Source organism: Lasioglossum baleicum, chromosome 14 (assembly GCF_051020765.1).
Source record: "Lasioglossum baleicum chromosome 14, iyLasBale1, whole genome shotgun sequence".
NCBI lineage: Eukaryota > Metazoa > Arthropoda > Insecta > Hymenoptera > Halictidae > Lasioglossum > Lasioglossum baleicum.
In genome coordinates, this window is record NC_134942.1 from 8,490,963 (window position 1) to 8,518,132 (window position 27,170).

The 27,170-nt window shown below is 45.0% G+C and overlaps 1 protein-coding gene and 1 non-coding gene across 3 annotated transcripts in view; one reads left to right on the top strand and one right to left on the bottom strand.

The window, feature by feature from the left end:
• Positions 1 to 221: 221 nt before the first annotated feature.
• Ss (aryl hydrocarbon receptor spineless) overlaps positions 222 to 27,170 on the top strand; it is a 180,099-nt gene continuing 153,150 nt past the window's right edge. For both annotated transcript variants that reach the window (XM_076437780.1, XM_076437781.1), the window contains exon 1: positions 222 to 1,903. In XM_076437780.1, coding sequence (XP_076293895.1) covers positions 1,782 to 1,903 — 122 coding nt within the window. In that variant the 5' untranslated portion in view covers positions 222 to 1,781. The remainder of the gene's footprint in view (positions 1,904 to 27,170) is intronic.
• On the bottom strand, positions 26,946 to 27,017 carry Trnad-guc (transfer RNA aspartic acid (anticodon GUC)). Its single transcript has one exon. It is a non-coding gene; the product is annotated as a tRNA-Asp (tRNA).

Sequence of the window (27,170 nt, forward strand, 5' to 3'; positions counted from 1 at the left end):
GTCGCGACCTGCCGTTTGTGTGGTATCATAACCGTGGAAAGGTGGGGGACGGCTGGTTGGCTCCCAGGAGCAATTTCTGGACGGGGCTGGGGTAGAAGGTGGCGGCCGGTCTGACGATCCCGGCGAGGTTACTCCTCTATCGAGGAGGTGAGTCCACCACCACCACCAGCCCGCTACCACCACCGATTCGTTCCGATCTATGCCACGGTCTCCTGACTTATGCTACGCCCGGCAGGGCAGCCAGTACACGATACGCTTCTACCAGGCGAGCACCGGGTGTTTCTCCGTTAGCCTCGCTCTCACCTCTACCTCTTGCGCCTCGGCCTCTGCCTCTCGGCTACCAGCCCGCGAATCCGCGTTTTTCCTCCGCGAGGTTGTCACACCGGGAAAAAGTGTCCGACCAGGGGAGAGGGAACCAGGCTGAAAGGAGGGGGGCGTCGAGGACGAAGGGGGGAGTGAGTGTCGGTGGGTTCAGTTTCCGCGCGCACGTGACGCGATCCGATCGAGAAGCCGCGCTTCGACGACCCCGCGAATCGATCATCCCTACCCGATCCGTATCTCGGTCTTTTTTTTTAGTCATGCTCGAACCCTGTGTCACGTGATCGTGTCTGTGAACCCCCTTTTGGATCCTGACGACCAGTGTCCGAGGAAAACAGAAAGGATAACGTATAATACCAGTGTGAGAGTGTACGCTAGTGATAAGGAGATACAGTTATCCCTCCACGGCGAACTACCCGCGAGATGAGTGCGTCCGATCGATGTGACTCTGGATCGAGTTCGATCCTCGATCATCATCCACCGATCGTGGCGGGATCGTGATCGGTGGTACTGTGACATTAGGCTGTAGTGTTGATGCGTGGAGATCGAGTGATCGACTGTCTCGGATTTTTCCCACGACCGACCAGCGTCGGTGAACTTGCGTTGTTAGCGGCTAGGCAAACGCGCGGCCAGGCTAGTGTCAGGCTGAAAAATGAGTTTCGGTCACGGTAGATGTCACCGCGGCCCGTCGCAGTACGAAACTATCGGCGTGTCCAAGGTGATCAGCCGGTAGTCGGTGTTTGGATCGGACGAGCTGCATTCAAACCAGTGCGCGGTAAGGTTCTCCCGGTGATTCGTGACAGTCCAGTGCACCGAGTGCAACTTTGAATGAATGTGCTCCATAGCGTGTATCGTCAGAGAAGCTGATAGTTGTCCGTGCTCCATTCAGATATAACAGTCTTTGAATGTGATCGAGCAAGAACAAACCAACCGATCTGGTTGTGTATTTTGCGCACACGAGTTTCCCTGTTTCCCGCGAACCGTCGCGAAAAGAGGCAGAGTTGTTCGTTATCAGGGAACAACAGCTGTCGCAGCTGCACCGTCCCGACGCCCAGCACCGGGATCGGGAGTCGAAAGCTCGACGCCGGCAGCTGGTCAACTCGTCAGTGACAGACGACGATGACGTAGCGTCGGCGGAAACGAAGGGCGTCACGGTCTGCACGGTGTACGCGCTGGACAGGACCGCCTCGGCGGGGCTGGGGGTGGTTGGGGGTGTCGTCGGTGTCGCTGGCGGTGGAGCCGCAGGAGGAGGAGGAGGCGGAGGAGGAGGAGTCGGGGGAAGTGGCGGCGGTAGCGGGAGCACCGTCGGGGGTGGAGTGCAGGGGGTGGTCGCCGGGATTTGTGGACCAGCGAGCGCGTCCCTCGCGGCGGCGACGGATTACGTGACGGCGGCATGCTATCCCCCGGGATCTCAGCTTGCCCTGACCGCCTCTCACCCTCAGCCCCACGTCGTTGATCCCGCGATGACGCCCACATCGGCGCCGGTGCCGACACCGACCACGGCGTCGGGACCCAACAACCCGGTCGCCATGAGCCAACTCGGAACTGTTTACGCCACCAAGAGAAGACGCCGGAATGGAAAAAGGTTGGTAACGCCGGGCCTACGATTCTTACCTCGACGAACGCCATGTTAGCAACCTGGACAATTCCCGTCGATAGCAATTGTCATGTAACGTGGTCGCTGGCTCTGTCAGAAGCGACGTCACGTAGGTCATAATCATGAAGAACTGCCTCCAGATCCTCTAGGGAGTGGGCAGATGCTGGGGTCCCAAATATTAAGGGGGTAGACTCGTTTCTAGGATTGCAAGGGTGCGGTAAGACGCAGAGATGGGGTTTCTCAGTTGTCAAAAGCGCTAGATAAGGGCCGCGATCGCCCTCAGAAGTTCCATTTTCACGTTTTCGAGGCGTAATTTACATTATTTGGAAGCATACTGTCGCAACTTTATGAAAATAGCTTTATGTAAATTATACCAGATTGATCTTTTATCTAGCGCTTTTGACTACTGACAAACAATCCTGGATTTCCAATCCTGGAATCGTAAGTCTACCCCTTGAACCCTTTTGGGGATGTAAATCCAGAATGGCTGGGCAACGGTGTTACAGTAGTAGATCCAATGATATCAGCAGACTGCGGACCTTCGTGCAAAATAGAAACTTTCCATCCGAATTGCAAGAAACTGAGGTGAAATAAAAATTGAATTTCTTTCAAAATGATACCTTTAATTTCATATAATGTTCTTGCTGCTTTAAATTAAACCTACTCATTTTTATCATGAACGCATGTAATCCGCAGTCCAGATATCAGTGCGTTACAAATGAGTTTATGATCGTGCGCGGTCGTCTAACCTGCAAGACATCGAGCAGGTTTTTTTAAAGTAGCATCAACAAGGCGCAAGTCGCGGAAGGAAACGAGCGAGTGCGGTTCTGCGTCGAGGAAATTGCCGAAGGAAAAAGCGGGGGTTGGAAAGCGCTAATTTGTTGGCCATTGAGGAGGACGATAGCGGCGGAGTATCGTGACGCGACGCATATACAATTCATGTGACTAAAGCCGGTGCTAATGGGATCGGCGAAGGGAGATCGCGCGGCGTAAAGCGCGTTCGATGACGGACCTAACGTTCCCGCCACTTCAAAGACATACATTTTATCCGATTCCGCCTCTTGGACAGGCTATAGGCTGTGTTTTTCATACGAACCTTATTGATTATGCGCTAACTCGACACGCCACGTATCTATAGATCGTAAATTTAGTACATACATGTACAACAGAACGCCCATTATAGCCGGCGAGGTGGGCGACGTTGAGCGCAAAAGGCCAGCGGTTTCTAAATAGAACCTGATGTAAAATCCATTATTCCCGCTTCGACGTAGAACAAAGACAATCGATTAGATTCGTATTGCGAGCAATTAAAACACCTGGCGCCTGTGCCGACCGAAGTGTTTGACGTACTTAGCGCCATTACTGCTTGTTTGAACTGACAAACACTTGAGGAGGTAGAATCTCGTATCCAGGATTGCAAGGGTGCGGGATGAGCATTCTCATTTCTCGATAATGCAGGGGTAGGGTTTTTCAGTGGTTAAAAGCGCTAAAGTTCTATTTTTACGTTTACGAGGTGTAATTTGCATTGTTCTGAAGCATAAATACTATAAATACTTTATTAAATAGTGCAAATTACGCCTTGTAAACATAAAAATAGAAAATGTGGGAGCGATTGCGGCCTAGATCGATCTTTTATCCAGCGCTTGTGATTACTGAAAACCCCCATCTTTGCATTATCGAGAGATGAGAAAGCTTATGCTGTAGAATAATTCAAATTACGCTTCGCGAACTTAAAATTATTACTTTTGAGTGAGACAACGGTCTAGATTGATCTCTTATCTAGCGCTTTGGGCTACTGAAAACCCCCAGGTTTGCATTATCGAGAAGGCGCATCCCGCACCCTTGCAATCCTAGAAACGAGTCTACCCCTTCACAAAGGGGCAGTACACGTGTCCGCAAAGAGGGAAGAGAGGCGCATCTTATTGGAGAGAAAGATCCGCGATCCTCCGATTTTAAATTTCCGTGTCCAGGCAACGCACGCGAGTGCATGCGCGCTCGAACGCGACACTCGCCGCGAGTATCAGACTCGCATAAATACAGCGCGCCGGTGCCTGCCGGGACACACGATACATATACGCGTGTAACGTTCGATACATCAAGAGAAAGATAGACCGGGGATAACCGGTGCTAAGCTGACAGAGACAGAGTGCGGCACTGATTGCGAGGAAGGGGAGGACCGGGCACCTCTGCCGGAGGAATATCCATCTGAACTTCGCTCGAATCGTTTGCATACGTTGCTCGTAATTAGCTGAGATATACCTGAATGAGCGTCCTGCCTTCTTTTTCCCCTCTCCGCCCGTCCCTGCGCCGTGGTTTATCGCTCTAACAGAGATTGCGGAAGGTGGAAACGTTTTACAAACCGTCCCTAACGCGACCGCCATTTTCACCGGATTAAGGATCAACCGGAGGATCAGAATGGACAAACGCAGAATTTTCCCGGTTACAGATTCGCACGATCCATCGGGGGCGAGTTCAGAGGAAAAACTATCGACCAAGTTTTACAATTATAATTGCGATTGTTTATCGACAAACCGACGTGTGCATATTCATGACGTCGCAGCCGGGGCACGGCGCATAAAAAAGACGCGTGACATAATCGGCTGATAGGGTAATTTAAACCAACAGTGCAGTTTTATTATAACGACTCACGTTCCCCCGACGCATTTTACATTTGTCGATATTTATATTTCGCCGTGCATTTCCCGGCGAATAAGTCAGGCTCTCCGTTGTCGCGTGCTATGAAATATATTTTTTCCCTTCCGGCACATACGCACACGAGCCGTTAACACACAAAACCGCCATTTTTTTTCAACATTGTTTTGTGGGTCAGACTTCCGAGATAACGAGGCCCGAGTAGAAATTACTCTCGACCGTTGTTCGTTCAGGTTGAAGTCGATCGGTCTGGCGAGGGAACAAAGGCGACAGGGTTGATCCACTGATCGTTCCTCTCGATCCCTGAACGATCCAGGAACGTGTCACGTCCGACGATCGACGGGTTCGTTCGCGGTTAGGGCCCCGGTTCTCGACGTTAGAACTGTGATCGCGGGGATCACGGACGGGCATAATGGAGTTTTAAACGGTGTTCCGAGGTGTACGGCCAACGATTCCCTTGCTCGTTCTTTCCCGCCCGTTCGCCTTTGATACGATAAAGAAGAGAGGAAAGAATGAGACAGGCTATCCGGCAGGAGAGTGGGCCCGAGGCGATCTGTCTGGTTCATTCCCCGCGTCTTCTTCGGCTCCCTCAGCTTCTACGGGTCCGAGGAGTCCTTCCCTCGGGCTCTGCCGATCCTAGGATGTTTAAGGACGCGAACGTTCCTCTGCTCCCAATTTCTCTTCCCCGCTGATAGGACGCATGGGTTATTTAAGGGGTCAGACTCTTGTTTCCAGGATTGCAAGGGTGCTCGATGCTCGAAAATTAAAAAATTGGGGTTTTTCAGTAGTCCAGAACGCTAGATAAAAGTTCAATCTAGGACGCAATCGATCTAACAAGATTTGATACTAATTGGCATTGTTATTGACCATTAATAGTGCAAATTACGCCTCGTAATCGTGAAAATAGGACGATTGCGGCCTAGATTGATCTTTTACCTAACGTTTTTGATTACTGAAAAACCCCATCTTTGCATAATCGAGAAATCAGAAGGCGCATGCTGTCGAATAATGCAAATTACGGCTCGCAAACGTGAAAATAACTTTTGTCTACTACAAAACTCTATCATTGCATTATCGAGAAATGAGAAGGCACCCTTGCAATCCTGGAAACGAGTCTACTCCCTGAAGAAACCGTGGAATTTGAATCGTTGTCTAGTAGACAACTGGGGGATGTGGGGTGGGTTCGAAGTACATGAGCGTTTGGTTGACGTGTAGAACGGTATAGTAGCCGATGGGTACAAACGTCCGCAATCAGTTCCATCAGCGGAACTATCGGGAAAGTGTCGGTGCCTGACGGACAGCGATATCCGTTTGATCGCTAACGATCCAGAACGAGGGGCGCGAGAGGTCGAGTTTCCCAAAAATTCCCGAGGGTTCGGGGAAGAAGGTGGCCCGCGTTACACGGTGCTCGCCGTGGCCTAATGACAGCAGCTTCTATAATTTGGAGTTTTTGAGCGAACGGCCAAATTACCGGCGAACTGAGGGATTACTGTTATTACACGCGGCCGCGGACTCAGTCGAAACCTGATTATACTTTAGTCAGTCTCTCTCTCGATCCTCGGACTCGTTCGACTGTCAGCTTCGCTCTCGTTCGAGGCCCGAGGAGACCCTGGATCCCTTTCGATTCCCTCGATCCTCATGGAACGCACGACCCTTCAACCGCGGCGTTTTCAACCCACGTACCGCCGAATTTGCGCGGCGAGCATCGTCTTTTGTTGAACGCGGCCGGGTGTGCGGTAGCCTAATCCGTTTTCGAACGGTTCTACAATTTAACCCGGGGAGATTCGAAAGGTGGGACGCGAGTTGTTGATTCGAGCGCTGGCAACACAGGCGATCTTTTAATTACGCGCGGGGCCACGGTCGAGGCGGTCCATTAACAGGCCGCGTTCAGAAATTGCCGCGAGAGCAACTAAAGAACCATTCGCCGAGAGGTCGATGATTTCTTGATGGACAGCAGCCGTCGTCCCGGGTTTCGGCTGATTAGTTCTTAAGTAATTGCCGCGCGTCCTTATGGTCTTCTAACGTGCGTTTATAGCCTTGTAATGAACCTGCTTCCGAGACCTCTGCTCCGTTCGGACCCGGTCGGAGATCGTCAGGCTCCGTTTTAGAGGATCCTCGGTCCACCGTCCATTAAACAGCCCTTACCAGTCCGCGGCATCTATGCGAACCGAGCAACGAATAGTTCAACTTAAAACGAGAATTGAAATGACAATGTGGAAAAACACTTTTATCCGTACTGAGGGACGTGGAATGGTTACGGGGAACATGGAGACCGGAGCGCGAGTGATTTACATCCTGAAAGCAGAGTGAATCTAGCCCCGACGGGGGAACCACGGTTAGATATCGTACGATCGGGGCAAGATTTAATTCCGTAGCCGAAGGAGGATATCGTTTACCTACTTTCTACGTCGCAGCGAGCACAAGCTGTAATTTAATAGACTCCCCTCGCGTTAGCCGGCGCCGTGATGCGTTTCGCTCGTGCGAGAGATATGTATAGCCCGAGACCCGCGACAAGACCATTATTGCTGGAACACTCATAACTCCCGTAACCAGCCACACCCAACAGATTTAACACCTCGTAGCCAATTATAACGATGCCCCGTGTCACGCTTATAATTGGTGCCCCGTTACATATTGCCCCCATCGGTTCAGACCTTGGCCCTCTGTCTCTTCACCTTTTCGGCTGGGCCAGCTCGCTCTATCCGAACTATCAAACAATCGAATAGGATTCATAACGCACGGAACTGCATTCGTGATTCTTGAAGAAGATCTTCGACGCCTCTGGCATCGTTTTATGGTTTCATTTTCGCGAGACAGCCGGCCAGCAACGTTTCCAGGGAGAAGGAGAAAGACGGGAACGGGCGAAACGAGCCGATTAAACAATCGATAGTATACATAACGCAGAAAAGTGCATTTCATGATTCTTCAAGAAGATCTTAGACGCCTCTAAATTGGTCGGGCCTCTGGCTGCGGCATTGTTTTATGGTTTCATTTTCGTGAGACAGCCGGCCAGCAACGAGAGGACCGTTTCCAGGAAAAAGAGGAGTGGTGGGGAGGAGGAACGGGCGAAACGAGCCGATTAAACAATCGACAGGATGCGGCAGTGCATCTTCCACCCGCGACCGTGGCTGCTGGGCCCCTTTGGTGCCCCGGCATTGGTGAATGGGCCGCACAGCAAGGAATATCCGTCCTCGCGGTTACGGCACTGTGAATAGAGCCATAACGAAGTGGAACGTGCAGGTGAATTTATGCCGCAGGAACGGAGGAGCGCCGGTCTCGTTCCCGCCTCGCCTTTCCTGGCGACGACCTGGAAAGGCGACCAACGCGGACCAGCCCGATGCACAAAAAAAAGTGCATGGATTTAATTGGAGGTCGAGGGGGACCAATGGGAGTTGCTGATTAACCTCCGCTGATGAAGAGCGAGTATAAATGCGGAGAAACATTAAACCCACTCATTCTCATAAGCGACGTCCATTTCGTCTTACAAGGATCATTTTCGGCTCCGGGAGAAGGAAATTAGCGTTTTTACGCGGAACGATCGGACTTGTCGATGAAGACGTTTTAATGGAGGAGGCTCGCGAGGAATCCGACGAGTATTAGATGATTGCGTAAGTTAAAAAAAATTCTACTTGTAGAAAAGAATAGCGACTATATGTATAATCGATTAATAAAGATGTATTCTTTAAAAAACTTACGCAATCATCTGATATCATTTGTGATTTGAAGAAGTGTGGAGTTTGAGATCATAATAGGGCCCGGGCCCAATCGCAGAACAACCGAGCTGTTGCCGATGAAGACGTTCTAGCGGAGATTGTTAACAAATACACTTCGTGTCGAGAAAAAGTGTCGAACTCGAGACTATAAGCGGCCCTGGACCCAAACGACGAGCAGAGCCGGCTTTGGGACCGGGCTCGGGGCGAGCTGGTCCGGTACGGCGCTGTGTGTTTAACTATTCAATAATTCATCCCGCCATTCATCACCAGCCAAGTGTAAAATTTATCTTATTTTTATGTATTGGCCCCCTCCAGCTCGCCACCATGTATCAACTTCTTATTAGCCACGATTTGTTTGGCGCGCGGGGCATCTTGTCTGGCCCCCACCAACGCGCTCGCCAGACCACGACAATAATCGGGCCCCGTCGTTAAACTGTTTGATCTATCATCGATCGCCAACGCGAAGATCTTCGTACTCCACCCTCGTCGATCTCGTACGTGGGGGTATTCGAGTTGCGATGGAAACTGCGAAAGTGGCGTTAATAATGACTACAGAGCATGAAGTATGTTAATTGCGAGAGACCAGGACCAAGTAAAAATTTCATTGTTTCATGAACAACTTGAATAAGCTAGAAATAGTTCATCGATACTGTTTGTGTTTCATTTTTAACCAACAATTTTGTGACAAATGCACAAAATCCAGTCGAGCGAAACGCAGTTCACTATCGCTGTAAACGTTCTTCAGGTAGTCGCTTCAGCGTAAACGCTTCCATCAGGTGTGAAACCGCCGGTTTCACGAAACTGGTCATTAATAATTGTAATGCAGGCGCGTTCGAGTGGTTTTCAAGCGACCATCATCCAGTTGTGCACACGCAGCCAACGTGACCGTGGAAAACTATTCCTTAATCGAATGCACGCCTCTTGTATTAAACAGTTGTGCTACTGATCGTTCCTCATACGTACACCGACCCGGCGTGCGCGAACAGAAAGTTGCAGTTTTCACGGCTGGCGCGTCTTGCAACACAGTATTGTCGAGGAAAACAGAGTGCACTGCACGGAGAACGAAAGTGAAGCTGTTTTTTTGCTGTTACTTCAAGGTCGAAATGCAACCAGCCTTTGGCAATACTTCTAAAAAGCAGGAGAACCTTCTGATAATTAAAACGTTCATTAATTATAATTCGTCTGTACATCATTCTTCATTCACCTGAAGAAAATGAATGACGTAGAAAGATAAAATAACAAATGGAGAGAAATATATCTAAGAAAATGTGTGTGTGTGTGGTTGATGAATAGCTTTGACCCATTTAGATCTGGAACTATAATAATTCCGTCAGAATTTCACGGAATCGTGCGTTGTAAATATAATTAAGGACGCTCGAAAATCATCAGGAGAAAATACAGAAATAATAAATTCACGCAAGGGTCGCTGGGAGCCCGGTATATGCTACGGTGGGCTCATGCATATTCAAAAGTTGAGCGAGTACGTCAGTAAATTTTTTTTAATGAACTCCACCGTATATAGCACGGTAATCTAAACGAGGTAATACTCGTGGAACGTCTCGGAAACGTCATAATCAAGTTTGTCATCCGAAACTCCGTTTCCAGTCATTCTTAATTGTAGCTCGAATGCGTCTCTTATTTCTGATGTCTGGACAGGGGGAGTGTGTCGATAAATATTTTTATGTAGACTGCACCATACTTGCTGCAATATAGGGCTGAATGAATTAGCACAAATTATGATCAAGTCTGGTTCTTAATGTTCATTTTGTGATCGTTTCGAGACGTCATTTTGAGATGAATAGCTGCCAGGTTGATTTTCCAGGACTCGCTCAATGGAACCCAGAGTGCGTCCTATTTCTGATGTCAGCACAAAGGCAGTGAGTCGATAAATTTTTTGAAGTAAACCGCGCCATATCTACTGCGATAGAAAATTATGATCAAGTTCAAAAAGTTCATTTTGTGCCATAGCTGCCAGGTTGATTTTCCAGGATTCACAGAGCTGCAAACCTCAGTTATGCGAATGAGGGAGCCTAAGTGCGTTTTATTTTTGATGCCAGGACAGAGGAAGTGCGTCAATAAATTTTTTGAAGGAATCTGCACCATAAATGTTGCAATAGGACTAGATGAGTTAACAGAAATCATGATCAAGTCCCAAAAGTTCATTTGCGACCGTATCGAGACGTGACTTTGTGATGGATAGCTGCCAGGTTGATTTTCCAGGATTCACGGAGCTGCAAACCTCAGTTATGCGAATGAGGGAGCCTAAGTGCGTTTTATTTTTTATGCCAGGACAGAGGAAGTGCGTCAATAAATTTTTTGAAGGAATCTGCACCATAAGTGTTGCAATAGGACTAGATGAGTTAACAGAAACCATGATCAAGTCCCAAAAGTTCATTTTGCGACCGCATCGAGACGTGACTTTGTGATGGATAGCTGCCAGGTTGATTTTCCAGGATTCACGGAGCTGCAAACCTCAGTTATGGGAATGAGGGAGCCTAAGTGCGTTTTATTTTTGATGCCAGGACAGAGGAAGTGCGTCAATAAATTTTTTGAAGGAATCTGCACCATAAGTGTTGCAATAGGACTAGATGAGTTAACAGAAATCATGATCAAGTCCCAAAAGTTCATTTTGCGACCGCATCGAGACGTGACTTTGTGATGGATAGCTGCCAGGTTGATTTTCCAGGATTCACGGAGCTGGAAACCTTAGTTATGCGAATGAGGGAGCATAGAGTGTGCGTTGTTCCTGATGTGTGGACAAAGGTAGGCGGTCCGATAAGCGAGCCAGAGGGCGATCACAAAGAAGAGTTGATCTTGTTCGTTCTGCATCTCACAGTGCATCGGCTGGTACACGCATACACGTATAGCTAATCTTCGTGGAAGACGGTTCGCCGTTGAAGCGGGCCCGGTGTAATTACGATCGTCCAGCCTTCTATCCGTGCGGTGAGAAAAACGGATGCCTGAAAAAGCAAATGACAGCCTCTGGTGACGTAATGACAATGAGGTGGCCGCCTCCCGGCACCGGAAGTACCTGCTACAAGAGGACCCCGAGCACCACCGGTCGATGTCATGTGCCATCGTCTTCAGCCGGCTAGCCTCTCTCATCCTCTCTCTTTCTCTCTCTCTCTCTCTTGCTTGATCTTTCTGTGTGACGAATAAATGACTAAATTGCCGAGGAACGGGGCTAATTATCGACCTTCGGCAAAAAGGAGCATTTCTCCACGGGCGTGCACCGCGGATCGTTGTCGGAGGAGCTGCGTACGCGTCCGGCCAATTTTGAAAGTTCGACTAGCGTGATTACCGGCTTTTCGAACGGAATGATTTCCTTCAAGCTGTCAGGGGGAAGTTTGGCAGGCAGTGAAGGCGGACAAGAACCACCGCGGAATACAGGTGTACCGTTTAGCTCGGGTTAGAACCGCCTGTTTTTCTTTTTTTTTTTTTTCTCGAAAAACTCGAACCTCCGAGATCCGTACACGATGAACCTTGCACTTCGGTGAACATCGAGGATACGATTCCACGTGGAATAATTATCGAAAGTGTGCGACGAGAGAGGGCCGGTTGTTCCGCTGTTTCGTGTAATTAGTTTGTCGACGGTATCATTAGTTCGAGTATCGTTGCTCGGTCTTCCTTCGTGGTACTTCATCCGATTCCGGCATTGTGCCTCGCGCTTGTTGTTCGCTGCTCGGCACATCCTTTTTCCATGCGTAGGCGCGGCTGCGTTTTCGCTGCGGTCGAAAGACCAACGAGAACTCGATTTTGATCAATTTCACCTGAACTCGATTTCGTTCCCAAAAAGATCTGCATCAACGAAATCTCATGCAATTATTTTCTCAGGTAACTTGTTGCTTAAAATTTTGCTTAGTCGTCCGTTAATCTTTTGTAGAGCGACCAATATTTTTCTTCAATTTTTCGTTTTCTTAACCCTTTGTTAAGCATTCCTTCCGACCTAGAATAATTCCATTCTATATGATTTTTTTCGTTTTACGGATATGAAATTGATATAACACCTCATACAATACTTAAATGTTCAGTAATTGATTAGATAGCAATATATTTGGGAATCTAAACAATATTTTGAATAATGGTGTAGCAATTATTAGCTCTTTCTCTTTTCATATTACAGCCAAATTTTTCACAGCTAAATGACAAAACATTTTACTCTCTTTGCACGTCGCTCGACGAACGTGCAGTACGAATACACTACTGTCTGTGATACAGTGGTCGAAATTTCTATAAAGTCATCTTCTTTTTTATAGATATTTTAAAAATATCACCATTTTTGTTGATTTATCGTATCTGGTCCTATGCCTTGTAGACACTCGGATAGAGGGAGTGCGTACTCTAGACCGCTATGTTTACTATTTATGTTTTTTTAAATTTTTTTCTGTGTGGTGCAGAACACAAGTGCGAAGTTTCTATAAAGTCACTTAGTGTTTATCTGTATTCTGAGCAGAGAACTACGGAAAACTGCGAATATTCTAAAAGTATTAGTTTTAGAACTCACAGAAATCCTGTTTGTTATAATTCGATTCACGTGTATGAGAATGCCGAGAGGAAAAGTACTAACAAGTGAAGAAAAAGCATCGATCGATGCTTATAAAGATATGGGCTGCTCTAATCGCGCAATTGCTAAGAAAACTAATCGGTCATATACTGTGATTAATAATTATATCAATTTACGTGAAAATTACGGAAAAAATCATGTTAAAGGTAGTAATAAAAAATAGTCAAAGAGACAACATTCAATATTAATGAGGTCTGCAGGTAAGGAAAGGAAAAATGCAGCACAATTTCGAGCTGAATTGGAGCTCCCAGTAACAACAAGACGTATGTGCAACAACTTTTAAATTCTTCTGGACAAAAATACAACGTAAACCAGTCCTTAAAGAAGTACATAAACCAGCCCGTATTGATTTCGCACGGGCACAAAACACAGTAACTTTATAGAAATTTCGGCCACTGTAGTACAATATAAATCGCCCTCTATACGTACACAGGCATCGTCGGTGGGTCCGTCATCGTCGTCGACGGATCCCCGGGTGATTTCTGCTATCCGCTCGTTTCGCTAGAAATTTGCATCCGGGGGAACGCGAAATTGGGCGGCGCAAAGATAGAGCTAATGCTCGCGGGGCGGACCACCTCGGTCCGTGTAAACACAGGGTAGCCGATGATACCTTTCTGGCTTCATCATCTTCGCCCGTTGTACGCTGCGCTGCGTATCCGATTTTTCATTCGCATCGATGGATCCACAAGAGAGAAAGAGGCAAAGAGAGCCGCACGGTGAATTGCTGGATCGCGGCCGCTGCGAAATTATTGCGAGCGTTTTCAGTCCGGTGCATCGGAACCGGTGATTTATGGGAAACCGACCGATTGCTACCACCTATAGAACCCGCCGGAACTATTATATCCCCAAAACGCAGTCATCCCAGTCTTTGGTATTAAACGCCCTTGGTCTCGTTTTCAAAACCTCCACAGAAATTTTCTGAATAGCATTGCAGCTCACCTTGCAGCGCTAAGAAGAGTTTCCAGCAACAGAATAATGATCGCCTCGCCAAATTTCGTCGGAGAGCCGAGTTGTGCGTGACGCGCAGTCCAGGAATTAAATGTTCAAAATCGAGATGACAGTGTATTAAACACGTTTTACGAGGAAGATTCCTCGACGCGACGGGGTGGGCGGAAACCGCGCACGGCAGGAATTAATTAATGAAAAGCGACGCGCTGCAGATTGGCGTGAAATTGCTGGTTTCTTGGGTCCCGGGCCCAGAAGTCCTGCGGTAAACACCAATATTCTGTCGCGGCTCGGAATTTTCGAATAAATATGGACACGGTCGATCAAGGTATCATTTCTATGCAAATTCGCGGATACACGACGCGCCGGGCCAATTTGATATTGGCTGCTTAAAGGCCGATTTGCACGTACTTGAATGAGCGCCGCGCGGCCAATGCGGTTTCGTAATTACGCGTCGCGCACTAAACACCGAATAACAATCGAACTAGCCAGCCCCGTGATTTCGAGCGGCGGTTTAGCCGATGGTAAAAAAAAAATTAGGAGCTCGGGGGATCGATGATAAGACGTTGCCTAATGGTCCAGAGGAGTGTCCTGCAAAATTGTACGTCTGTTGACGTTTAAAAATTGGACGCAGCGTTTTTGCGCTGGACTACGGCCATTTTGGTCGCGGACGCCGCTGCGTCTAAATGCTTTGGTTATGCGCCATTTTGGGTCCCAGCACTTTAATCAGTATTATAAGGCTTTGGTTAAAGGTCTGAAATTCTAGTGCTCCGATCCTGCCAGCATCTAATGCAAAACACTGGTTTGATATGTTAATGAGCTCTTCTGATGAAGCGAACTGCAAGGCTGATGGAATATTGGGACATTGCTGCGGTCGCATGAACTTTGCTTATGTTAACTTGTCTTCGATTTAATCCCAAGCTTTCCGATTAAAACGTACCACTCCATTGCGTCCGACTGATTTCGTAAGGTTCTTGACGTCACAACGAATAGGGTGCTAAATAAGCTGCTGAATAAGTTAGGGTAGATGCTGTAGATGATGAAATTTGAAATTTGAAGGTGCGAATATATATGAAATAAGAACATTCAGTTTGGTTTCTACTAGTATTTCTTGCAATCGTTGCAAGACAATTTATATTTCGCATAAAGATACGCAGTCTAATGATGATTGAAATGTTCTGTGATAATCTACGATCTATACCCTGCCGGATAAAAGAAGTACAATTATACCAGCAATTAGACATCCTTCTAGAACAATGTTTCTTTTATTGAACGGTCGTCGGCAAAACCGGGCAACAGCATCCTCCTTAGCAAAAACTGTTGGCTCCTCTGTCTTGGACAGAGACTTGTCTCCTGGTGATATGCAAATTCGCGGGGCGCAATCGCTGTTACAAATTCGAGGCATACCTGGATGGGCCCGGGCCCCAGCTGTAGACGTGTAATCTTCGGAGCTAGCCACTAGGCGGGGTAATAACACGCTCGCGATCACCGGTGTGCCGATGTATCAAGATGCTAGCCAGCGGAGAGTCGGATCGTGCACGTAGCGCGAAGTCAGTAGCCAAGTACAGGCTAACAGGTGAAGCCACGGAACCGACGTGGAAGAGTGATTTTCTGCTATCGGTATACATACCGGCCGTGGCCAGGGGTGTTAACGGCGTTTATTTTAACCGGCAGTCCAACCACTGGCCAGTCCCGATACCGATTATTACAGCATTACCGTAGGTGTGTCGCGAGCATGCTGGATTGAATGCCGGCAGACAGAAGCTTCGTGGGAGAGATTCTTGCTCACCTCGCAGAGGTGCCTCGGCTAATTGAGAAGGATCTTGGTGTAATGGCAAATTGAGGTTTCGAGGAGATTCAATGCGCCAGGCTGAACACGAGGGCTGCACACTGGAGCCTGGCTAGAACGCATTTGATATTAGAGGATGCAAGTGGAGGAGAAGTATGAATCTTCCTCTTAGGGAATTAATTTGTAGTAACAAATTGAAGATAGCCATGAAGTTAGCAGCGGGATCAGTAGCATTAGATCTAAGCAGATTGTCTTCAATCAGGAAAACGAAGAGTCCTTTTAGGGACTTATAGTATCAGCTCTCATAGTATCAGCAAATTGAGGATTAAAGGGGTAGATAGATGGCGTGGCGGTTGTTCTATGAAGTTAGCACCAGATCAGTAACGTTAGATCTAGGTAGATCGTCTTCAATCAGGAAAACTAAGGGCCCTTTTAAGAAATCAAGGTTCTTGTAGTATCAGAATATTGAAGATTAATGGTACTCAATGCTAAATAGGTTAGGATAGATGGCGCGACAGTTGCTCTATGAAGTTAGCACCAAATCAGTAACATTAGATCTAGGTGGATCGTCTTCAATCAGGAAAACTAAGGACCTTTTTAAGAAATCAAGGTTCTTGTAGTACCAGAAAATTGAAGATTAAAGGTACTCAATGCTAAATAGGTTCGGATAGATGGCGTGACGGTTGCTCTATGTAGTTGGCACCAGATCAGTAAGATTAGATGTAAGTGGATCGTCCTCAATCAGGAAAACGAAAGGTTCTCTTCCCAACGAGAAGAATCAACGTCCTTGAGGGTCCGTGACCTTGAGGCGTCATGGGCGTCGAGAAAAGAAAGAGGATCCGGGGCGGAGGCCAGTGGGAACCACGATCTGACGCTTAACCATAATTTCGGCGTTCCTCTAAGTGTGGACGCCTACTTGATGTTTTCGGCGGCTCGTGTAATCTTAAAGAGTGGTCCACAGGACAATATTACGCGTCGTAACGTTCGTATAAATTCTGTCGGTCTCCCGGTTTCTCTCGATTTTCTGTCCTACCGGTTGGTGTTGTTGCTGCTGGTGCACCGATCGGTATTAATTAGCATAATTTCAGGCGTGCCATCGGTGGCAGGTGGGACAGAGGAGAAGCGAGCTCGTTTCCGGCAGCCGTGCCGCGTCGCCCCGTTCGACTTGATTTATTTAATAAAATTACAGACGGAGCGCGGCGGATTCGGCGCCGATATATTTTGTTTAAGCAAATAGCCCGGGAACAAATTCGAAACGGCGTGCGAGCCGAGCCCGGCTCCCCTTTCCGCTAATGAGAGCGAATTAATCGAACGGCGGCGGTCCGATCCGGTAATTGATTAACGAGGCCCGCGGCTGTTCGACGCGTAATCGAGCAAATTTCTTACGCAATGGGACACGGTGATTATGGTCGAGACGTTTGCTAGACATCGGGTAATCCGACTCTTGCGGACTGGAGTCTCCCGAAGCACCGAGAATTTTTCCTTACAGAAATATTGGGTGTGCAAAGAATGAATTTAATCAGTTTCGCGAATTTCCGCGTCCTTTGTGAAGAGGAGAGAGAACCAGACGGGGAATGGGGGGAAACTCATTGGCTCCAGGCTCATTTCGATCCTTTTTGCCGTGTCCGGTAGTCGTCGGGCGTCTGAAAAATCGGCTGCCTTTAAGAATAATCGGTAGATGCGGTTGCAACATGATAGTCGAGCGGCGGCGTACGCGCCAGTTACGCGACCGATCCGGTGTCGCCATTTTAGACATTTTTCCAGAAGGCTTTCTGCTTTTTTGCATCGAGACCCCCACACTTTCCATTTGCTTCTCCGCGGGAAAGAACTTATCCGGAGGCTCGATTTCTTTCCTCGAGAATGGACACGATCTCCCACCTCTTTTTATTACCCGTATCGCTCGCATTTCACCGCTCGTATACTAGCTGACCAATTCGGGCGTGTTTTTACGTCAATACCGACGTGTGATTAATGAATTTCCATAATTATACCTGAAGCGGACGCTGTTCAAGAGATGCTAAGGTTGATCAAGTGCTCATTTCACATTAGTAAAATTCTTTTTACTTCGATTGTAGCCGTGGAGACCTGCGATTTTGGATCTATAAGTGGACTTAATTATGATTGTGCCAGATTGTGCAACGTTCGACGATAGGGGTTTGCGATTATAGTGAATTACTTGAGATATGGGAGATAAGTAGAAATTTATTCGTTTCACTGATCACTTGCACATGTTGGAAATAATACATCAATGTTGTTAGGATTATTTTAATGTACGCACTGTTCGAGTTATTATCTGCTCGTTCTCGTGAATACATCAATATCTGCGGTCTAATAATGAATTGATATTGAAGCAGACACAGCTAACGAACCTTTAAAGAGTCGAATAAAATCGTTCCGAGAGAGTGTGACCGTGATTGATGAAATAAAGAAACTTTAGTAGAATTGTTGGGACAGTTCAGCGAAGGAACGTCGGCATAAATAAACGTAACACCTAATATGGCGAGCGTGCCAAGACATGGTCTACGTGGAACGTATAAGTTGTTCAGGTTCACCGAACGTCCGATCGGGGACTCGAGTCGAATTCCAGCGCGAAAGAGTCGCGTTTCGCGAATCGGAGGAGTACCTTTACCTGGCCGTTGGCTGGGCTGGCTTGCAGGAACTGCAATGACTGCTATACGATCTACATACCAGCTAATAGGTGTAGCTAACCGGAAAAAGAGAGTCACTCGACCATTCGATGTCCGTTTGTTTACATAGACGTGAGTGGCGTGTGCATTTTTATAGGGAGGATCGGATGTCGGGGCGTCGAGTTAAGTTACCGTCGGCCTTTCCTCTCCTTTCTAGCGAACCCCCTCCACCATATAGAGTGTACCGGCTTCACCCTTTTCTATCGCATGCCGCACCATTTTATCATTTTCATCCGTTTCGTAGCTATCGAGGTCAGCTCGTTCACTTCGAATGCCTCCTTTTTATCGGCGGTGATCGACCATTTTTAATCCTCGTTCAGAGTACGCGATTCGAGCCAGCGATTTCACGTTGAGGTTCATCGCTCGAGCGTTCGTCTGTCGGCTCCGACGTAAAATCGTTCACTACTTCAGTGTGACTGCAGTTTGTTCCAAATCTGTTGCAAATTCCTTGGAAAGTCAAGTCATTAGTGATCCCAACGAAAACATTCTGTAAACAGGAGCCTAGTTCCTATGGCCGTAAAAAGTTGTGAGATCAAACAAAATACGGCCAAGTTCGTTAGCTTAGAAATACCTCTTGCAACAGTGAAAAAATCGTTTGTAAAAATTAGTTTAAAAGAACGCTATTTAAGTTTTAAAGAGTTATGTACACGGAGAGCTAAATTATTCAAACTTGACCGCTACCTAACACCTTTTATGGCCATTGGTTTAAAAAGTAACGGCCAAGTTTGAATAATTTAGCCCTCCATGTAACTCTTTTAAAAATTAAATAGCGTTCTTTTAAACTAATTTTTACACACGATTTTTTCAGTATTACCTATTTCGTAATGTTTTTTTACAATACAACCCCTTTAAGGTGTAAAATTTCAAACTTTGATAATTATTCCTTTGAGTGTTTGTTATGGTGGACCTATGTACCAAATTTCAAGCTTGTAGGTCAATGGGAAGTACCCAAAAGGTTTTGATGATCTGTCAGTCAATCAGTCAGTGACTTTAGCGACTTTTGAGGTCCTATATCTCGGAACGTACTAATATTGGAAGATCAATGTTTTGTCAATATTGAGACATGATAGCATTTAACAAGTGTACGAAATTACATCTCTCTATCTGCCTCCAGTGCTGAGTTATAAGCCTCTAAAAAACGGCTAAGTTGTTTCGTGTAAAAGGAGGTAGTGCGAGAACTTGGCTGGTGCACTACCGTGCACCTACATTCTATTATTTTCTAGGGAATTTTAAGTTTACCCGTTCTCTCAGGAGTACCAATATTTTAGTAAAAACAATTTTCGTATTTTTATGACAGGACGAGGTACCATTTCACAAACATTGAAGCAGGGTGGATGAGCAGATGAACAAATGCTGGTAGCAAAGGTGTGGAACTTAAACAGGCCAGCATAATTTCTGTAAATGGCTGCCGGTTGAAGCAATTTATTCATTTAATTTCTCGTTTCAGTAATTCCTATAGAATTCTACTTTCAGATCCTCTCAGGTGTTCCATGGCAGAACTCGAGTACTTCCAACACGATGTTCGCATAATTCCATTGATCATGATAGCTTCATGTTTCTAACGAAACATCATTTTCGTTTACAAAATACACTATGTCGAAAGTAAATGACAGGGATTTCGCGAATTTAGCGACTCGTAGGAGCACTTGTCTGATAAAGTATTAAAAGAGGAGGTGGGGGAGAGTTTGATTAAATGCTCGATGGTTTTCCAACGAGTGACCAGAACGTCCGACTTACCGGCAAATTGTTCGGTCTGGCCGTAAGTAGTTTAAATTACATCCTCGATTACGAAGTCCAGTACCGCGTGGGACGGCGAAAGTCTGTCGCTCTAATTGTGTCTATGGTCGGGGAGGGAACTTTCCAGCCTTTTGGATTTTTCCCCTGACAATGTGATCGTTCGTGGGAATCGGCTTGTCAACTTGCCGTCGATAATCACGGGCCCTCCGACACTCCGTACTCGCTCGTTTTGCGGAGAAACACAAGCCTCTTCCTATACCCTGAACCCGTGAAAAATTCATGGTCGCGTTCCTACACGACGTGTCCACCATTTTGCGAGGAAATCGCTCGGGAGGAAAAGTTGACTGCCCTTGTCACTGTGTTTCGATCGTGATTATTGAACTCGATTTCCCTGGAGACAGAAAAAGTCCGATATTCTTCCTTGTTTCGCATTAATTTTAACGACGTCCGACTATTCAGTAAATTCAAAATTCTCGAAGAATTAGAAAATTGAAATTGTACAGATGTGCCCATAATTATGAAAGTGGTCCAAGTGAAAATTAAAAAAGAAATGAGTTTATCAGTGATATCACATCATATTATTTTTAAGCTATTTTATCCTTTTCCTTTGCATATCTTGAAACAAGAAATATATGACTTAGACCACTTTCATAATTATGGGCACATTTTTGGGTCTTTTAATTTCCAAATTAAACGAATTATTTTTTCCAACGCACATCGGATGGAACGACACTTATGCTTTATGCGTTCGATACACACCGGTTTTCATTAAATCGATATGCTGCATTGCGCACGTCGTTACACGATTCTGTGCTCTTTATACCGCACACAATTATTGTATACGCGGTTGTATCACTGGAACACACGGTTACGTATGTTTGCAGTTCTCTCGTGACGCATTGTCACGTAACATGCGACGCGTTTATTGCCACATGTTTCCTTTTTATTTTATATGTATATTCCCCTTTACGGCCGATTGAGAGCCGATCCCGCCATACTTGATCCAACGACTTATCGATGCCGAAAGAGATAAAAGAAATAAAAAGCTCGAAGATATAGTAAAAATATAAAAATTTCAATCATTCTCCATCAGTCGAATTATTTATCCTGAATGTGAAATGTCATAATTAAACATCGAAAGGTGTTGATCCAACGGGACGACTTATCCCGAAAGAGGTAAAAGAAATAAAAAGCTCGAATATATCAAGCGATTGCATAAGTTCGTGCCCCATTTGAAAATAAAATTCAGTGGTTAAATTTTAAAGATTTGGTTAAAGATTGCTTAAATTAAAATTAAAAGATGGTTAAATTTTCTACAATTCGAAAAGGATGGTGACTATATGTACATATAATTGATTAATAAAGTTGTATTTTTTAAAATGTAACCATTGAATTTTATTTTCAAATCAGGCACGAACTTATGCAATCATCTAATAATTTAATATGTACAGGGTGTTTAAAACGTAATGGTCATCCGTTCTGGGGGTGAATCTACATCTCTGGATCGGTGGACATTTGTAAGAGAAACTTGCCGCAAAATTGTTTATAACAAAGAAAATCGTTGTTAAAATTGTTTTACATCGACATCTTCCACTCATCCAGAAAAGAAAAGGTTTGAAAGAAACCACATGTCGCAAACAAATAGTTATCGAGATATAATCTGTTAAAGTTCTTGCAAAATTTGATTGTGTGGAGTTATACGTATAGACAAAAGCCTACTACTACAGTCCGCCCGATCGTGTCGATGAGACATAATCGTGTGCGTGCCTCGAGCAAACGAAATTTAAAGGGCATTCATTCATTCGAATCATAGATTTGAAGTTGCAAAATGTGAAAGAATAATTAATTAATCTTACATTATATAAATAGACTGCGGATCTTTATGCAAATTAAAAATGTTTTGCATTGATTGTGGAAAACAGGAATATCATAAAAATTGATTTGATCCCTCAATGACTTTGTTACATCAAAAACAACATTTCAACATTCTTGAATGTTTAAAATCTTTTCCCGTTTTATATTTCACCGCACCAATTTCTTTATAAATGCATAAAAATCCGCAGTCTAATTATAAAATACGAATGTCAAGTATAGGTACTTACAAATGTTTCAGGTTCCTCCGTCGGGTCAAGTGGACACTGCCATTTTCGCGAATACGTCTTATTAACGATGAAGCACAAAACACCACACTTCTCTGCACAATCACTGGACACTACACAACACACTTTCCGATATCGTGACAGCAAACGGGAAGAAGTTATAGCAAGCAAAAAACACATGCGAATATTGCGAATCGGTTCCGAACCGGCCGATTATTTTACAACCACCGCGCTCCGACAACTTCAACCCCGACAGAACGACAACACGTGCGACGGGCCCATCGAAGCGACGAGCGGACTACCCTTATAAATCACGTCATTGATGACCGTAGACAATGCCAAAAGGAATTTCTTTGACAGTTCCCCCACTTCTCAACCCAAGGTCCTTCCGACACAGCCCCGTCCAATTTACAGACGCTACATTTCCCCACCTAAATCCACTCGAAAAACCCGGGGTGACAACTGCAGTACTATTTTGACCGTGTGGTCGGAATAAGTTCTTCCCGTTCGCTGTCACGATTTCGGAAAGTGTGTTATGTAGTGTTCAGTGATTATGTACAAGTGTGGTGTTTTGTGCTTCATCGTTAATAACACGTATTCACGAAAATGGCAGTGTCCACTTCATTCGGCGGAGGAACAAAAGATTCTGAAACATTTGTAAGTACCTATACCAGACATTAGTATTTTATAATGTAGGATTAATGTTCTTTTTGTCGAATGTATTATAAATTAATTCAAGAGCCGCAATAGAAAAAAGCAGGCTATTAACGTTGCTGTTCCACATACAAAATCAGATACGTACGAAAGTTGTTCTTTTTCAAGTTTACTTTATTTGAATAAAACTATTATAAACAATTTCGCGGCTAGTTTCCTTTACAAATGTCCATCGATCCAGAGGCGATTCACCCCTACGACGGATGATCGTTACTTTTTATCTACCTTGTACAGTAAAAATTTCGAAATTGTTTCAGTCGTTACCAGTCAATCGAATTACACTGTTCAACAAATTTCAACTTTTTTTATGTTTCCAATATACTGCTCGGTGGATCTTATAGACTTTTTCACGCTGATTCCGAATCTGTCTTAATTTTTCTCCTACACGCACAGTTTTTCAGAAACATGACTGAAATAAAAACGTATTTTTCAACTTTAAACAAATATTGTGATGTTATTATAAAAGATATTGAATTGTTCTTTACAGCGAAAGATTTTGCAGACTTTCCCGAATCCAGTGATACCTAATACTAATACATTATGATTGTTTAAACATATTTAAACAAGCATTAAAAACGGAGAGACACCACTTTTGCACGAATTTTTTAGGATATTTTTCAATTTATCTCAAAAACTAAGGGTCCAGCGGAAAATCGAACTATACCACGCGATAGAGCAGACTTTTATCTTGAGAAACCACCCTTCCAAGTTTGGAACGTCAACGTTTTTTTCGAACCAGAAAGCAAAATATCTTCGCCCGAATTAGTTGCCGCCAGTAACGCTTACCAATAGATACGGCGCGACGAACGTTTAAACATGTTTAAACAATCATAATATACTAGAGCATTCGGTATCACTGGATTCGGGAAAGTCTGTAGAATCTTTTGCTGTAAAGAACAATTCAATATCTTTTATAATAACATCACAATATTTGTTTAAAGTTGAAGAATACGTTTTTTTTTCAAAGTCATGTTTCTCAAAAACTGTGCGTGTATGAGAAAAATTAAGAGCAGATTCGGAATCAGCGCTAAGAACTCTATCAAAGATCCACCCAACAGTACATTGGAAACATTTTTGGTGTTGGACAGTGTTATTTATCCTGAATGTAGAAAATAATAATTAAAAATCTAGAGGCGGTTAAAAGAATAAAATCACAGCTTACCAAACAATGCAAAAAGGATTTCAACAATGTCGCATTACATTTATCGCTGTTGCACGAATTTTTGCAACACGATCCTAGATGATCCGGGCCGGCGCCGCGCGGCGTTGCGCGATCGCTATCATCTGTAGATATCCTTGTAATTGAACTTAATTGATCCGAGCTTATCTCTGTCCAATGAGTCACGATCCAGAGCCGGTAAACGGTCCTCACGCGCGCGCGCGCGTCGCGCGATCCTCTCGCGGTTCCTTAGCGCCTTAGCCGGCCGGGAACAGTTTTGGAATTAACCCATTAGCGCTAATGAGGGAATCTGAAGTCAATTAAGCACGCTGTGATAATATGGGCCCGATAAGCTTCGAAACCGATGAATATGCAAACTATCGAGCACCGGCCACCTGCCGCATGCCTTTCCGCGGAGAGCAAGAGAGAGGCGCGCTCGCGCGTGCTGCACACACAACACTCTTTCTGTCGAATTTTCACCGGAATTGGCATAACGGCGAATAAAAAACTAGCGAACTTATGGTACGCGACGACGTTTTATCTGGATAACACCGTTCACCACTGCGCGTGCAATTAATTCGTTGATGACACCGATGATCGGACAAAGATTAATAGGACGCACTGTTTCCTGGCAAATGGGCGACGCTCTCCTCGAAAATTGTGGTTTTGCCTCTCTCAGTTTATATTTTTTTCAAGTTAATATTATCCTCTCTTTTTCTTTTACTTTTTTGCATTTATTATTTTTGTTGCATTACCGAAATTATCGGACAAAGAGATACTCTTCGGATTATCGAATCGATTATTAGGGAAAATTGTGGTTTTTTACCTCCGTCGGTTAATCTTTTTTTCAATTTAATATTGCTCTCCTTTCTGTTGATTTTCAGTAGAGCACCCAGCGTAATTTGTTTGTAATGTCTGTCATAAAAATGTGGAAACAGTAATTCTCCAACTGTACGTCTGAACAATAAATTTTATTTTCAATTTCGCATCGTGACGTATCATGATCGAATATCCCTCGCAACAAGGTAGAGCCTTGTCCGTTCTAGGCAGTTTGCGAGTAACGACGTTGTTTGTGGCTCCTTTTGTGCGTACTTAATAAATAATGAATGGAGGCGCGAAGTACAAGAGAGCTCTGCACAAAGCTGCGATTTGATTCACAGTCATGCGAGTAAGCTAGTCAAGAAAACGGTAAGCCCGTAGCTCGTTTTACCTGCGCGCGCACCTTGTAATTTATCTTCCACCGTGGAGAAGTTTGTATTAATATTTATGTTTGAGAGATAAGAGGATTACACCGGGAGCAGCTGGGGAATCGGTGTAGATCCTGCAGGAATTGAAATATCAAATTAAGATAGAGTTAATCGGAGGATTTACGTTAACCTGTTCGTCATTGGGACAAGTTCTTTCGGCGTCATGGTACGATTATTATACACAAAAGATCACGAATATTCATCCTTTGTGAATAACTATCTCCGTTGAAAGTATCGCAGTTAACATCTACAATATTAATATCTACCCACAAGATCCTCAAATGAATATCATTTTCTAAAAAAACGCGAGTCTCTCGGCTGCCATCTTGATTCACCGATCGGAAAGAATTCTAATGGCCTGCTAGTTTGTCACGGGACAAGTTAATAGCCCCAATTATGTGTCCTCTGTTTTTCAAATCCACCAGTCTTCGTCACGTGCTCGTTTCCCGCGAAGCAGACATATTTCGCCGGAGATATGGAAATCTAATGGCGCCGTCTGGCGAATTTATCAACGCGAAACGTCTGCGTTTTTGCCACCGAAATTCGTCCACTCGGTGGAAAATCCGTCCTCGTTTTTCACCGTGTCGCCATTAACGACACGTGAAACCGAGGTCGATAGTTTTTTGGCCCGCTAGGATTTTTCGTGACGGCCCATGAACCCTGGGGAACCGTTCCGTGACGCTTGCCGATTTGTCTCGGGACTATTAGTGCCGCATCGGAATTTCTCCGTTTGTTTAGGTAATTAGTGGAACACCTAGTTCGCCCGATACCGCCCGGCCATATTTAATATCGCCCTTTCATTAATTCCGTTTCGTTTATTTCTCAACGGCAGAGCGATTCAGTCTGTCCACTGTTTCAAAAGTTGAAGAAATCAATTTCTAGTTCTCTGCAGTTCCGACTATAACTGCAATTTTCTAAAAAATTTCTTTTCCGCGCCACGTGGTAAACTAATTGTTCTAACTCCTCAAAAAAACTTGAAAAGTCAATGCACTGTTGACGAAATCGGAAAAATCAACTTGTAGTATTTCCTCTGCAATTCTGCCTTATATTTATAGCAATCTTCTAAAAAATTTCTTTTTCGCTGTAGTAAACCAATAGTTTCAACTTCTAAAAATCACGTAGGGTGCAATATTAAAAACAAAGTTATTGTCTTTTCAAGACTGTTCGAATATTACTACAAGTACGTATGAAAGAAGAGGTCACAATTTTAGGGAAACTCGATGCAGCGTTTGCTAAATGGCCAGCGCTAAAAGAACAGAACGACCCGTCGTCGCAGGTATAGTTTTTTCATAGCCGATAGACTCATAAACAGTTTTCAAGAACCCCGAAGGGACCGTAGGCGTCTGTTTAGTTTCAGGAATACTGCGGCCATGTGTCGAGAGACCCGGGTGACAATGGGGCTTTGGGAAAAGGTCAGTCGTGAATGAGCCGTGAAAGAGCGAGGTTCCGAGAGTGACTCGACCCAAGCAATGCACCAGTGGGATCCGTGTTAGACACATTATATCCGCGTGTTTCATTTTTCTTGTCCGCTAATGTGGTGCATTACGTTATAACTGGACTGCAGATCTTTATACACGCTCCGCGTATACTTTACACGCTACTTCGTCCAGCGATTTCCATATCTAAAACACATCCACTCGTGTCACATCGCCTGTACATTCGCTTCTACCGATTGCTATCGACGTATCAATAAAAAAAATTGATATCAAATATAAAAATAAATCCTCCCCGGCGGGGAATCGAACCCCGGTCTCCCGCGTGACAGGCGGGGATACTGACCACTATACTACCGAGGATTCTTGAAGATTGTTTAAATAAATACGCTAGAAAAGCAACAAATTAACTAATTTTCATTTTCGATTTTTATTCTTTAAAATATGAATTGTAATAACGATATTGTTGTTGGATAGGTGCTAGGTTAGGTTCTCAGAGACATTTAAAAATTGCTG